This window comes from Grampus griseus, assembly GCF_964374135.1.
Source record: "Grampus griseus genome assembly, chromosome: X".
NCBI lineage: Eukaryota > Metazoa > Chordata > Mammalia > Artiodactyla > Delphinidae > Grampus > Grampus griseus.
In genome coordinates, this window is record NC_138999.1 from 18,489,669 (window position 1) to 18,504,246 (window position 14,578).

General features: G+C 40.3%; 1 protein-coding gene across 1 annotated transcript in view; it reads left to right on the top strand.

Annotated features, from left to right (window-relative positions):
• The window catches only part of PHEX (phosphate regulating endopeptidase X-linked), a gene marked incomplete at both ends in the record, with an annotated part of 198,507 nt that overhangs the window by 34,528 nt on the left and 149,401 nt on the right, over positions 1-14,578 (top strand). The window contains 2 exons of the mRNA XM_082680665.1: positions 4,035-4,121; positions 7,509-7,735. Of these exons, the coding sequence (XP_082536791.1) occupies positions 4,035-4,121; positions 7,509-7,735 (314 nt within the window). The remainder of the gene's footprint in view (positions 1-4,034; positions 4,122-7,508; positions 7,736-14,578) is intronic.

A 14,578-nucleotide genomic window follows, 5' to 3' on the forward strand; every position in this document is an offset into this window, starting at 1 on the left:
GACTTACCAGGGGACTGCCAAGTCCTTAGGAGTATCGTTTTTCTTTGTTTGGAATTCCCTCTTCTTATTCCAGAGCTCTCAATAAAGGCCCTGTCTGAGCAGGAGAATGTGGACGGAGTAGAGTTGATAGTCCTGTCTGGCTTCTGCGGTTAAAGGAGGTTGAATGCCAGTAAGTACCCCCCCCCCACCCCCGCCATAGAAGAGCAGGGAAGTGGAAGGTCAACCTGAGACCACTGGTGAAACGAGACTTACGTAGCTTAAAAACCGGTATTCACAAAAACAGATGAAATCTTGGATCTCATTGTATGATATGCGGACTGCAATGTGAGAAAAGGAGATAATGGATGTTAGTATAATTAGAACATTGCTGATTATAAAAAGAAATAACAAAATAAGTCCAGTTTCTCACATTTCCTTTTCATTTGGGCGAAAAACTCTCTCAGACTTTCCTTGACAGAAATTCAACTCGGCAAACATTGAATACCAACCATGCTAAGCGCTAAGCCCTGGGTGTTCAAAGGTGAATGTGACTCAGTCCCTGACCCAGAGAGCACTTAATCTAATGGAGAATAGCCATTGTTAATGCCTATTTTATGCACTAAAAGTAATTTTTTGTGATAATATTTGAGGCCCAATGACCAAAAATACCTTCTTTATTAAAATTCTCACATGATTCGTCCCCTGTGAGGCCAAAGGCATGGGCAAAACCCAATATCTATGTGGACCGTAGACCCAAATGTGAAACAGTAAAGATTCTAGAGGAGAACATTAGGCACTATCTTCATGACCTCAGGGTAGGCAAAGGTTTCTTAAATAGCACACAAAATATGCTTACCAAAGATGGAAAAAGTGATCACGTTAGACTACATTAAAATAATTTCAGTTCATTACATGATACCATTAAGGAAATGAAGTCTGGGGAATGGAAGAAGATTTTGCAATACAAATATTCAACAAAGGATTTGTGTGTAGAATATATAAAGAGCTTCTATAAATTAATAAGAAAAAAGATTACCAATAGAAATGTGGGAAATAGAGTTGAGTAAGCACTTCACAAAAGAGGATGCTGGTTGTCTTGATTGGAGATAGTGACTGGAAGGGAGCACAAGGGGCTCCAGGGGTTCTGGTCATAATGTTGGTTATGTGGGTGTGTTTACTCTGTGAAAATCCTTCAACTTATAATTGGTGCACTTTTCTGTAGGTATGTTATAATTTCATTGAGAAAGTGTACATAAAGAAAAGGCCTTGTTGTCTAGGATGAGGAATGTGGCAAAGTATTTTCAGACGTTATCTCTTGTTGGAGCGTTGCCTCTACTATGGAAACAGAGGAAATGTTGAGAGCATGGGCTTTTGTTTGGTTGTTAGGGCAGGTCCAGTTTGTGCAAGAGTCCTGCACAAGGAGTGCCAATGTCTTGGGTTAGCAGAAGGCCTTTTGGCTACCAATATCCTGAGAAGGGAGGAGGAAAAAACATTTATGGAGAAAGCACTAGAAACAAGCTTGATTACTTTACAATTTCATGTAGAGCTAACTCAGCCTGGAAGCCTGTTTAAGCCACCATTGATCGATCACTTACCACGTATTGCGGCACTGGGATAGGGACTTTCTGTGCATTAAAATATTTGATCCTCACCACAACCCTGGAAGGTAGGTGCTATTATTTGTCCAGATTTACAAATGAAGAAACTGGGGCTTAGGGAGAGTAAGTAACTTGCTTAAGTTCCAGCTAGAAAGTAGCAGCAAGCTGCAACTGGAACCCACGTCTTTGTGATTGAAAGCTCACCCCCTTGACCCTGTCTATTATTTTGCCTTTTTGGGGGGCAAAACCAATTTTATCTGAGCATAGTGAGAAGAAGAAATAATTACCCTGTATGCACACACACACATATATCAAATTTTGATGATCATAGGCACTTTGAAACTGATTTTAAAGTCTGAGGTTTGTTGTACTATAGGTTATGAACTGGAGTTTTCCTTCTCTGTTGTAACATGGTTAGGAACACCTGGATGGGGGTGAGAGGAGACTGAGAAATCTTCCAAGAAACAATGCAGATTATCATGGGAATACACTAATATGGGTGACCCATGAGCCCTTCTCAGTGCTTTAGGGACAGTGTAATAACCTGAGTAATTGCCTTTGATAGGCTTTGTTTTCTGCTCATTAATGACTCTCCAGGTTAGATTTTATACTTCTTACCACTAGTTGAAATACAGAGATACATAAAATGGATGCAGCCAACTGATTGTCACAACATTGTCTGCATATCAACGTTCTCCTGCCTGCTTGGGTTTGAAGAGAAGGAGAGGAGAAGGGAAAGGGTATGATAAGGAACCTGTGTTAGCTGAATTTGTTTCAAAAGTCAGATTCTGGTACAGAAGCCAGAATTTTGACACATAAGAATTATTGATATTTGTGCACCGTTAGGGTTTGGAGATTGCCCTACTTAGCATATACATGTCCTCTTTTCCCCTTCTCGTGATACATAGAGCGCCTTGAGTACACACTCAGGTACATATTTAATATTTTGAGTTCTTTTGTTCCATAGCTTATTTTTGTTCCCCAGGGTGTTCATGTTTGCAGCCTGTGGAGTGTTTATAGCATCACAATAACAGTGCATCCCCAAATGAAATTTGGACTACTTACTTTCAAATGTGTCTCCCCAGCAGTCCAATGACTGTGGAAGCAATATGGTGGAAAGGCACATTATCTGATTTGAATAGAAATATATGTGGGTATGATTTTAGAGATTCTGTTTATTAAAAAAAGAAATCATCTTTTATCCTTGGGGCTAGTTATCCCACTTTTATTGCTGTGGTAATGCACAAGAAAGAAACAAGTTGAAATAATTGAAAATGTCCACATCGAGCTCAACTTATTTAGTTTATCTTAGTTATATGTACTTGTTTGATGTACAGATGCTTATAGAAAACTGGACAGAAGCTCTGGGTTCCTTTTTTTTGAAATGTGGAACTTGTAGTTTAGAAGTAGATTCCGCTTTAGGGAATATGTAGTTATTTACTAATTTGATTAGCACTGTACATTGTATCTTGAAGCTATTCAAAGTACTATAGGAGCATCTGTTGTACCATCATTTGGAGGCTGCTAGGTTGTTTCAGAAATAAAAACCAAATTCCTTGACAACTGCAGTTTGACATAGCTCGTTGTAGGCAGTGCCATGGTGCTGTGTGGGAATTCTTTGTCTTGGCTTCATGTTGGTAAATTGATATTCTCAGGTACATCCAAGGTGTTATTTTGTGGGGAGGGTAGTTTTTATTGAGTCTTGGCTTTCCTAGTTCCTTATTTAATGAAATAGTGACAGCTGTCGTTTTCTACCTTCAAACAATAGCATCAGTGATTTTATAAACAGAAAATCATTTTCCAGGTGGGCTTGTGTCCATGCTGGCAGCCATTTTATATACATGGCCTCATTTTAAATGGCCAGGACTTTGAATGTGTAAATGGGCAAGTTTTCAGGCAATTTGGGTAGGCTTTACATTCTTGCTTCTCCATTTCCTGTCTAAACAATGTCTTCCGAGTCCACGGCATGTTTATGCAATATTGAATAAAACTCCTAATGGGAAATTTCTTACAGATGACCTCCCTGAGCGGCTGGACTGTGAAGAAATCTTAAGAAACCCGACCCTGATGAAATTGCCTCCGTTGAGAATATTACTCAGTGCAGAAACGAGGAATAGAATTCACTTATTTTTGGTTCTTGAAAAAATGAATTCTGGGTTTTTTTGTGTGTAGGTGGCAGAAAACATTAACCCTGGCAGAAGGTCCAGTCTCAGTTGGAAATTGAACTTTTGGTTTCTTTGAATTAGGAGAACCTTGGAGAAGAGGATGTTAAAAATATTTGTTATTTGAACCTCAAGCAACTTGGAATCGGTTCTGCTATCTTTTATAGACATATCTTTTCCAGGGTTGTCTGTCTCTACATTTAATTTTCTGGAGGCTGGGACTGATTATCAAATGACCTCCAACTCAGCATCACCTGTGGCTGGATACTAATGAATCCTTTTTTAACCTTCCTAGCACTTTTGGAGAAATCAATCAGTAGAAGGCGGGACATCGAAGCCATACAGAAAGCCAAAATCCTTTATTCATCTTGCATGAATGAGAGTGAGTAATAAAGAAAATAAATAAAATAATTTACCACCCTTATTTTTCAGAGTTCTATTAATGCTTAAAGATATTGTTTAAGGAAAAAGAGAGCTACTAAGAATTCTACTAATATTTAAAGGTGTTGCTTAGAGAAAGGAGCTATTTTCCAAGACTGGATTTTGACTACCCCTGCCTTTAAAAAAAAATTTAATTAATTAAATTTTGGCTGCGTTGGGTCTTCGTTGCTGCGCCGGCTTTCTCTAGTTGCGGTGAGCGGGGGCTACTCTTCGTTGCCGTGCATGGGCTTCTCATTGCGGTGGCTTCGCTTGTTGCGGAGCACGGGCTCTAGGCACACAGGCTTCAGCAGTTGTGGCTCGTGGGCTCTAGAGCACAGGCTCAGTAGTTGTGGCGCATGGACTTAGTTGCTCTCCGGCATGTGGGATCTTCCCGGACCAGGGCTGGAACCCGTGTCCCCTGCATTGGCAGGCAGATTCTTTTTTTTTTTGCAGTACACGGGCCTCTCACTTTGCAGAGCACAGGCTCCAGACGCGCAGGCTCAGCGGCCATGGCTCACGGACCTAGCTGCTCCACGGCATGTGGGATCTTCCTGGACCGGGGCACGAACCTGTGTCCCCTGCATCGGCAGGTGGACTCTCAACCACTGCGCCACCAGGGAGGCCTGGCAGGCAGATTCTTAACCACTGCACCACCAGAGAAGTCCCTGGCTACTCCTGTCTTTTTTTTTTTTTTGGAATTTTATTTTATTTTTAATACAGCAGGTTCTTATTAGTTATCTATTTTATACATATTAGTATAATATGGGATGGTGGGATGAATTGGGAGATTGGGATTGACATATATATGTATAAAATAGATAACTACTTCACTCTGTATGATAGTCTCTAGGTCCATCCATGTCTCTACAAATGACCCAATTTCGTTCCTTTTTATGGCTGAGTAATGTTCCATTGTATATATGTACCACATCTTCTTTATCCATTCGTCTGTCAACGGGCATTTAGGTTGCTTCCATGACCTGGCTATTGTAAATAGTGCTGCAACGAACATTGGGGTTCGTTGAATTATGGTTTTCTCTGGGTATATGCCCAGTAGTGGGATTGCTGGGTCATATGGTAATTCTGTTTTTAGTTTTTTAAGGAACCTCCATACTGTTCTCCATAATGGCTCTATCAATTTACATTCCTACCAACAGTGCAAGAGGGTTCTGTTTTCTCCACACCCTCTCCAGCATTTGTTGTTTGTAGATTTTCTGATGATGCCCATTCTAACTAGTGTGAGGTGATACCTCATTGTAGTTTTCATTTGCATTTCTCTAATAATTAGTGATGTTGAGCAGCTTTTCATGTGCTTCTTGGCCATCTGTATGTCTTCTTTGGAGAGATGTCTATTTAGGTCTTCTGCCCAGTTTTTGATTGTGTTGTTTGTTTTTTTAATATTGAGCTGCATGAGCTGTTGATATATTTTGGAGATTAATCCTTTGTCCATTGATTCATTTGCAAATATTTTCTCCCATTCTGAGGGTTGTCTTTTTGTCTTGTTTATAGTTTCTTTTGCTGTGCAAAAGTTTTTCAGTTTCATTAGGTCCCATTTGTTTATTTTTGGTTTTATTTCCATTATTCTAGGAGGTGGGTCAAAAAAGATCTTGCTGGGGCTTCCCTGGTGGCGCAGTGGTTGAGAGTCCACCTGCCGATGCAGGGGACACGGGTTCATGCCCCGGTCCGGGAGGATCCCACATGCCGTGGAGTGGCTAGACCTGTGAGCCATGGCTGCTGGGCCTGCGCGTCTGGAGCCTGTGCTCCACAACGGGAGAGGCCACAATGGTGAGAGGACCGTGTACTGCAAAAAAAAAAAAAAAGATCATGCTGTGATTTATGTCAAAGAGTGTTCTTCCTATGTTTTCCTCTAAGAGTTTTATAGTGTCCGGTCTTACATTTAGGTCTGAAATCCATTTTGAGTTTATTTTTGTGTATGGTGTTAGGGAGTGTTCTAATTTCATTCTTTTACATGTAGCTCTCCAGTTTTCCCAGCACCACTTATTGAAGAGACTCTTTTCTCCATTGTATATCCTCGCCTCCTTTGTCATAGATTAGTTGACTATAGGTGTGTGGGTTTATCTCTGGGCTTTCTATCCTCTTCCATTGATCTATATTTCTCTTTTTGTGCCAGTACCATATTTTCTTGATTGACCTCTGTCTTAATGTTTTGTTGCTAGCTTGATGGAGAAACTAAGAAAATTCTATTTCAGTGGTTGGCTTGGATTCTTCAGGTATCAGTTACTCCATGGGAAACTTGGGTAGGGTCAGAAGGGCAAACCATATTGCATGTGGTACAGAAACCAGAATCTGGAGGCTAGGTCTGGTTTGAGAAGGACATAGTAACACTCCTTCTCAAACCAGACCTATGTCCTTTGGAACCTCCTGGGGCCTAGAGTAATCCAGATTCCCAGCTGGGCCAGGCTCCTTCTGCTTCTCCATCAGCCTAACAGCCATCTTTGTTGAGCACTTTAGGCCCCTCTCAGCATCTTGGGTCTGATTGGAGTTAAAATAGTCACCTGAGGGCTTCCCTGGTGGCACAGTGGTTGAGAATCTGCCTGCTGATGCAGGGGACACGGATACGAGCCCTGGTCTGGGAAGATCCCACACGCCGCGGAGCAGCTAGGCCCGTGAGCCACAACTACTGAGCCTGCGTGTCTGCAGCCTGTGCTCCTCAACAAGAGAGGCCGCGACAGTGAGAGGCCCCTGCATCGCGATGAAGAGTGGCCCCCACTCGCCGCAACTAGAGAAAGCCCACGCACAGGAACGAAGACCCAACACAACCAAAAATAAATAAATAAATAAAATTAAAAAAAAAAAAGACACCTGACATTTTACCTGGTACACTTTCTCAAGGCTATTGCAGGAAGAAGCCAGTGCCTCTGAGAAGTGTGTTAACTTGTTTAGGTTTTGAGGTATTATTTGGTGAGCTGGAAGAGGGCGCTAAAAGATGCTGAAAGAGTCTGAAGCAGTAATTCATTTTTGTTGGGGAGTGATTAGTTTTATTGAGCAGTTTCCTTTAGTTAGGGTTGTTCCTTAGTTTTGCAGAGTGTTCTCAGCTTAACATTGCTCCTTGGCTTGGGTCAGTATAGTGAGCCCATCTTTTATTGTTGGGAATATTGGGCAGGTTCCCTAGTCAGCTCTCCTGGCAAGAACATCAGGTTTAAACAGTCACACTGAAGTATGAATCATAGGTAGTTCTGTTTCTGTGATTATGCTCAGTCCACTGCACCTCTCCCGAAAAAGTTAGGTTGGGACCTTACTGGAATTTTCTCTTGAGAAGATACACTTGCTTTCTAGTTCGGTGATCCAGTTTGCATTTCTAACTCTCTTCATATTTGCTCCCTTTCAGAAGCGATCGAAAAAGCAGATGCCAAGCCATTGTTACATATCCTGCGGCACTCACCTTTCCGCTGGCCTGTGCTTGAATCTAATATCGGTCCTGAAGGGGTTTGGTCAGAGAGAAAGTTCAGCCTTCTTCAGACACTTGCGACGTTTCGTGGCCAATACAGCAATTCTGTGTTCATTCGTTTGTATGTGTCCTCTGATGACAAGGTGTCCAACGAACACATCTTGAAGGTATAGTGAGGACTCCTTCATCATGCTTGTTTAGTCCAAGGTTAGCCTTTTTGGGTTGCCTTCTCAAGGAAAGAGACTCATACCACCTTAGTGAAATGATAAGGTTACAAATTCTGTTAAACGTTAGGATCTAGACTATTCCCTACCCACCTCCCACCTCCCCCCCCCCAGATTTGCAGATTGTAAATCATTAACACACTGTTTTTGTCAGCCTTGCAAGAAGCTGGTGAGTGAGTTTCAAGTGATCTGTGATCTGGCTCTCGAATATCTACCCTGAGCATGTGTAGGGCCCCTTAATTCTGGTGGAGAGATGAGCAAAGACTTTCTGAACTCTGCTCTTCCTCTCCCCTCATTCCCCTGACCAAGGAGTGAACATGTGCTATGGTTCACTGTTTTCCTTCACTAACATCTTGTGTACATGCCTAAAATTTCATTGTCAAGTTGTCTTGAATCTCTTGTCCTTCCTTTCAAAAGATAAGGCAAAACTTGTTCTAAGTGCTTGGTTGCATTTTCTGTTGGGAGAGTAAACATCTCTTCCATAAAGGAATGGGCCATGAGGACATACCCTGAGGTGGAGTATTACATTGGTAAAATCAGGAGACTGTCAGAAAACTGCCAACAGTGGAAGATTGATCAGTCAAAGAACTTGGCAAGAATGCAAATAGCACTTTTTAAATTGTTTTGTCTTTTGATTCTTTTTTTTTTTTTTTTGCTTCTGTGGTTACTTTAGTAATGAAAATTTTGTTGAACCGCTGATCTTTTCCCCCAATTCTGTTCTTTGTTAAACCAGAAAATATTAATGATATATTGATATTTAAATCATAGAAATATAAATCCTTTAGAGTGTATTATCCTCTCCTGATATAAGTCAACTTTTAAAAATCTATACCCTGGAGTTTATTTTTTGATTTATACCAAGGGGCTGGCAAATTTTTTTCTGTAAAGGACCAGATAGGAAATATTTTATGCTGTGCGGGCAATATTATCTCTGTCTCAACTACTCAACTCTGCTGTTATACCTGGTAACGCAGCTGTAGACAATATGTACATAAATGGGTGTGGCTGTATGGTGGGCTGGACTGCAGGCTGTAGTTTGTCCCTCTCTACTTTAGACAATGGCAGTCTCAATAAAAATATCTTTAGTCACTGAAAGAATTCCCATCTCCTCAAGAGGAAATTCTTAGTTACAGAGACAGCTGTATATCTGTGCTGGGTGATGGAACAACAACATGACGCAGACATATTCTAATGCTCTCAGGTTAAGACATGCTCTTCAATGCTCTACAACCATGGTGATGGTCCAATTGACCTCTGTCCCTTGTTGATAGATTACTCACTTAAAAAAAACAAACAAACCAGGTTTTAAAACTCTCATTCTTAATTTCAGAACTATTATGGTATCCCTTCCAAACACCTTAAATGGTGTTTTGAAGTAAGTTGGAGACTGTCTTTCAAACTTCAGTTTATGTACTCTATTGCATGATAGATCTTGATTTCCACACAGGTTAATTAATTGCAAATGGTAACCACTTCAGTTTTCACCAATTTCTGGATCTAGTATAAGAACTGAATTCATTTAAACATTTTATTATGGAAAATAATACAAATAAAAGTAAAAAGAATAGTACTACAAACTCCCGTGTACTCATCAACCCACCTTCAACAGCCAGCAACTTTTGGCTGATCTTGTTTCATCTGATACACCTCCTTTTGGAGAGCAGCCTGGAACATTGTGTAGAATCCAAGGTATAATATCATTGCACTGATAAATGCATCAGTGTTTATCTAATGGAAAGGACTATTACAACAACCAAAAAAGTAATTGTAATTCCATAGTTAACATCTAATACCTGGCGAATTTTCAGTTTTCCTGATTGTCTCAAGCATGTCCTTTAAAAAAATTAAACAGTTGGTCTTTGATTCAGGTTCCAAATAAGAATCACAAGTGCATTGGGTTGACACATCTATTTTAATTTATAGCATACTAGATTTGACTGATTTCAGGGTAACCTAATAGCTAATGAGAGAAAATTCTTGTTTATAGGAGAATCACAGCTTTAAAAGTACAGGAGAAATAATAGAATTTAAAAGTTAGCATTTTTTAAAATCCCTAATGAAAAAAAGAATTAAGGTAACTATCACCAATAGCTGCTAAAGCTATTAGATGAATGGTTGATGGAGAAATTCAGGATAGAGAGACCAGACTGACATCAAATGAACCCAGATATTAATGGTAGCATTGCTAACAGTTGGAAAACCAGATTTTGTGTGCCTCCTGATACCATGCAGTGGGAAGCATATGCTATCAATGATGCCAAAAGAAAAGGAAAAAGGGCCCGTGAGCCATGGCCACTGAGCCTGCACGTCCGGAGCCTGTGCTCTGCAACGGGAGAGGCCACAACAGTGAGAGGCCCGCGTACCACACACAAAAAAAAACAACCAAAAACAACCATCTGTGTGTATGTACATAGTTGTAAATAAGCACTTGGGCTTCCCTGGTGGCGCAGTGGTTGAGAGTCTGCCTGCTAATGCAGGGGACACGGGTTCGAGCCCTGGTCTGGGAGGACCCCACATGCCGCGGAGCAACTAGGCCCGTGAACCACAACTACTGAGCCTGCGCGTCTGGAGCCTGTGCTCCGCAGCAAGAGAGTCCGCGCACCACGATGAAGAGGGGCCCCTGCTTTGCCACAACTAGAGAAAGCCCTTGCACAGAAACGAAGACCCAACACAGCAAAAATAAATAATTAATAAACTCCTACCCCCAACATCTTAAAAAAAAAAAGAAAAGGAAAAAAAAATGAACTTGGATCTAATCAAGCCCGTAGTTTTAACACCAGCTTACAGGAAACACGGGGAATAGAGGATCACGGCAATCAATTTTTAACAGCTTGCCTTGCACACTTAATATTCAATTAAACTGATCCTAGAAACACTGAACTGTCAATAACAGAACACTTTCCAAATGTAAGGAGGCACTCATGTGCTTACTACCGGTCTCTTCTGCCAAGATGGCAGCTTCCTCCAAACTGATGTGTTTGAGCATGGCCTGGCATTTGAGTGCAGTGTGCATTTGCTTCAGTTATGTCCCTGTTTGTACCATTTTATATGAGTGGATATTCACACACCTGAATTAACAAAATAGAGCTATAGTCTTTCTAATCATGACAGAGCTGCTAGAAGTTCAGGCATGTGTCTAGATATTGGTAGGAAAAGCTCTCTTCTGAGATCTGCATAAAACCCAGTGAACCTGATAACAAAAACTAGCGTATCTGTGGCTGCCAATGTTGTAGAATTTGTGGGTGTTGCTTTTGTTAGAAATAGTTAAAACTATAAAAAATCTAACTGAATATTTGAAGCCCCTGAAGTACCTTTTAAGTTTTGTGGAACATAGTTTGAAAACCACTGCCATAGTGGAGAAAAGAGTATGCTTTGGTGTTAAAGAGATTGAGGTTTGTGGTTTGGCTTTGTGACTTACTCACTGAATGTGTGTGCAGATTGTTTCACTTCTCCCAGTTTCATTGTCCCCATGTGGAATGAAGGGTGAATTAGAATTTACTTTTCACTGTTGCTGTGAGATTTAAATAGGATGAATTTGGTGACATTTTACAGGATAGATGCTGGTACACAGTAGCACGTGACAAAAGGTACCTTTCTCTTAAAGCATGACTAGGCAACTGGTCAGAACCATTTGGGGAATGTTTGTCTTCAATTTCTGTGCCAAACGTGTCTCAGATCTCAAGTTCAGATGTGCGAGAAATAGCCATTTTCTTTAGTCAGTCAGTCTCATGTCTGACTCTGAGGTCCCACCCCCACCTTTTAGTTGGAAACTGAACCAGTCTAGGCCCTTTCCCACTTCCCGGCTACTCCATTTCTCAGCCTTCTCCTAGGGTATTGGGAGACCCTCTGATCATCTGTTATGTGTTTCTGAAAAGAAACCTGCCATCCCAGCCCATGTAGCCACTTCAAGTGTTCCTCTCCGCTGCTGGGGCCCTGGGCCTCCCAACTCCCTCTCAAATCCTGCCATTTCTAGGGGCATTGATGAGTCCTTCTGCTCGTGAGAAACTTTGACTTCTTTGGCTGCCTAGATCCTGTTTTTGCTCTGGGAGAACTCTCTCTTACCCCCAAACTCTTCTCCCTCAGTGTATTTAGACTTCCTTTTCCATCACATTCTATTTTCCTCAATGTTCTTGGGTTTTGTAATCCCACAAACCCATGGGGATAAGAAAAATGACTCCTTTGGGAAGGCACAGCTCTGTAGGCATACTGCTAGGTGAGCAGGCGGTGCCTTTGGGTGCCTTTCCAATGGGCACATGTATTCCCATGCCAAGAAATGCAGTTTGGCAAGCAGGGGTTGCTCAAACCCACACAGTGGTCCTCTGTAAAGTTCCCCTGTGGCAAGATGGCACAGGATTTGCCACAGACTTAAATGGGAGAAAGGAAATACACAAATACAAGAAATGACAGATTAATGCCTCCCATCATATCTCACTACATGTGTTTCATTTTTTTTGTGTAAGGAGATACCAAGAATGAGGATTTAAAGGACAATAAAAGACTTTTGAATATACGTGGTCCTGAAAGAGTGTTCGGAATGCCAGGGTCGTCTCAGTATATGTTACCAGAACAGTGACTTGAAGTGATCGTCACCCAGTGCCTGCATTTGTGTGACTCTTAGCAAAATCCGTAAGGATGATAAGGAGAGACTGTCTTGGAAATGAAGTTGTTTCTAACTTTTTTGTCCTTTTCCTGCATCATACTGTGTGAGATGTTTCTTTTTGTATTACTGTTTTGTTTCCTAACCTGTGGTGTATTGCAGTCAGAGAAAAAATTCGTATTTCTGTTCAATGTGTTAGAGTTCCTAAATATATATTATACTTTCTACTTGCAATATTAAGATCAGTTATAAATGCAAGGATTGAAAAACCTCAGACAACATAGTGTCCTAATATTGGCCTCTTGAGAAAGTCTTTTGCCTCAAGAGTTTATCTGGTTCTAATGAGATTTAGTTGACTGACCTTATTCAATCTGTTTGCTGTATTTAAGATGTTCCCTAGAAACTGTAGCAATCTGAAAGTTTAAAACAGGTCTGGTAACTTCACTTGAATCATCTAAACTTTTACAATAAGTGGATTTAACTTCATTTCATCAGAGGGAAGCTTTGGCTTTCTTGATATTGTCTACACAGTTTCCTTTCCTTTGAGACTGAAGCTCAAAAAATTCTCCAAGTGGTCTAAATCTAGTTGAAACCCAAATCATCTTAATCATAATATTATGTTTCATGTTCCTGGCTTACTTAATTTTTGGAAGAAATGGTGGTATATTGGGAATTGGAATAGGATGAAGCCAGGCTGGCTTGTGATTTGGTTGTTTAGGGCCAATTAGCGAAGAAGATTGAACACAGTAATTTGAGGTTTTTAGCAATACACCCAGGCAAGATGGATGTTATGAAAACATCTTTTTCCCCCAACTTACTTAACTTTTTAAATGTGTGAATAAGATTTAAGGTAGAAAATCTGCTGTTGCATTCAGTTTTATTCAGTTTTTGGGCAGTTGCTGATACTCAAGAAAACAGAAAGAACAACCGTAGATTTAGAGAAGGCTCTGGAACGTAAACATTTTTTATTTAAAAATTTATATACAGTTAAATTCACTTTTTTTAAAATTCACTTTTTGTGAAGCACAAGTCTGTAAGTTTTTACAAATGCATGGAGTCATGTAATCACCACCATAGGAAAGAGAATAGTCCCATCGCTCCCTCAAAATTTACCTCGTGTTGCCCCTTTGTAGTCATCCACTCTCCCCATCCCCAAACCCTGTTCTCCATCCCTACAGTTTTGCCTCTTTTGGAATGTGATTAAAATTTGCCCATGCTGTTGCATGTATCAGTAGTTCATTCCTTTTTATGAGTGAGTAGTAGTCCATTGTGTATCACAGTTTATCCATTTGCCAGTTGAAGAACATTTGGGTTGTTTCTAGTTTGGGGCAATAATGAATAAAGTTACATGCAGATTTTTGCATGAGCGTAAGTTTCATTTCTCTTGGGTAAATAGCTAGGAAGTGAGATTGCTCGGTCACATGTAGGTGTATGTTCAATTTTACAAGAAACCGTCAAACCAATTTCCAAAGTGGCTCTGGCATGTTGCATTCCCAACAACAGTGTGTGAATGATCTAGTTTTTCTACATCCTCACCAGCACTTGGCATTATAAGTTTTTTTTGTTTTTGTTTTTTTTGCCATCCTAGTACATGTATAGTGGTGTTCCATTGTGGGTTTAGTTTACATTTTGCTAATGACTAGTGATGTTCAGCATCTTTTCATTAATTTATTTTCCGTTTGAATTTTTTTTTTGGTGAAGTGTTTGTTCAGATCTTTTGTCCAGTTTTAAATTGGGTTGTTTGTTTTCTTATTGAGTTGTGAGGACTCTTTATATATGCTGGATACAAGTCCTTTGTCATATATGTGATTTTCAAATTTTTCTCCCTGTCTGTAGCTTGTCTTTTTCATTCTCTTAACAATGTCTTTCACAGAGCAAAAATATTTAATGATGATGAAGTCCAATTTATTTTTTCTTTTATGGATCTGCTTTTGGTGTCTAAGAACTCTTTGTCTAACCCCAGGTCAAAGATTTTCCCCTGTTTTCTCCTAGAAGTTTTATAGTGTTAGTTTTTACATGTAGGTCTATGATCCATTTTGAATTAATTTTTGTACAAGTTGTGAGGTGTGGGTTGAGATTCATTTTTTTTGGCAGATGGATGTCTGATTGTTGTAGCTCATTTTCTGAAAAGACTGTATTCTTCCCTTTGATCGCCTTTAAGGTGCTGAAAGTTTTTTTTAATTTTTAAA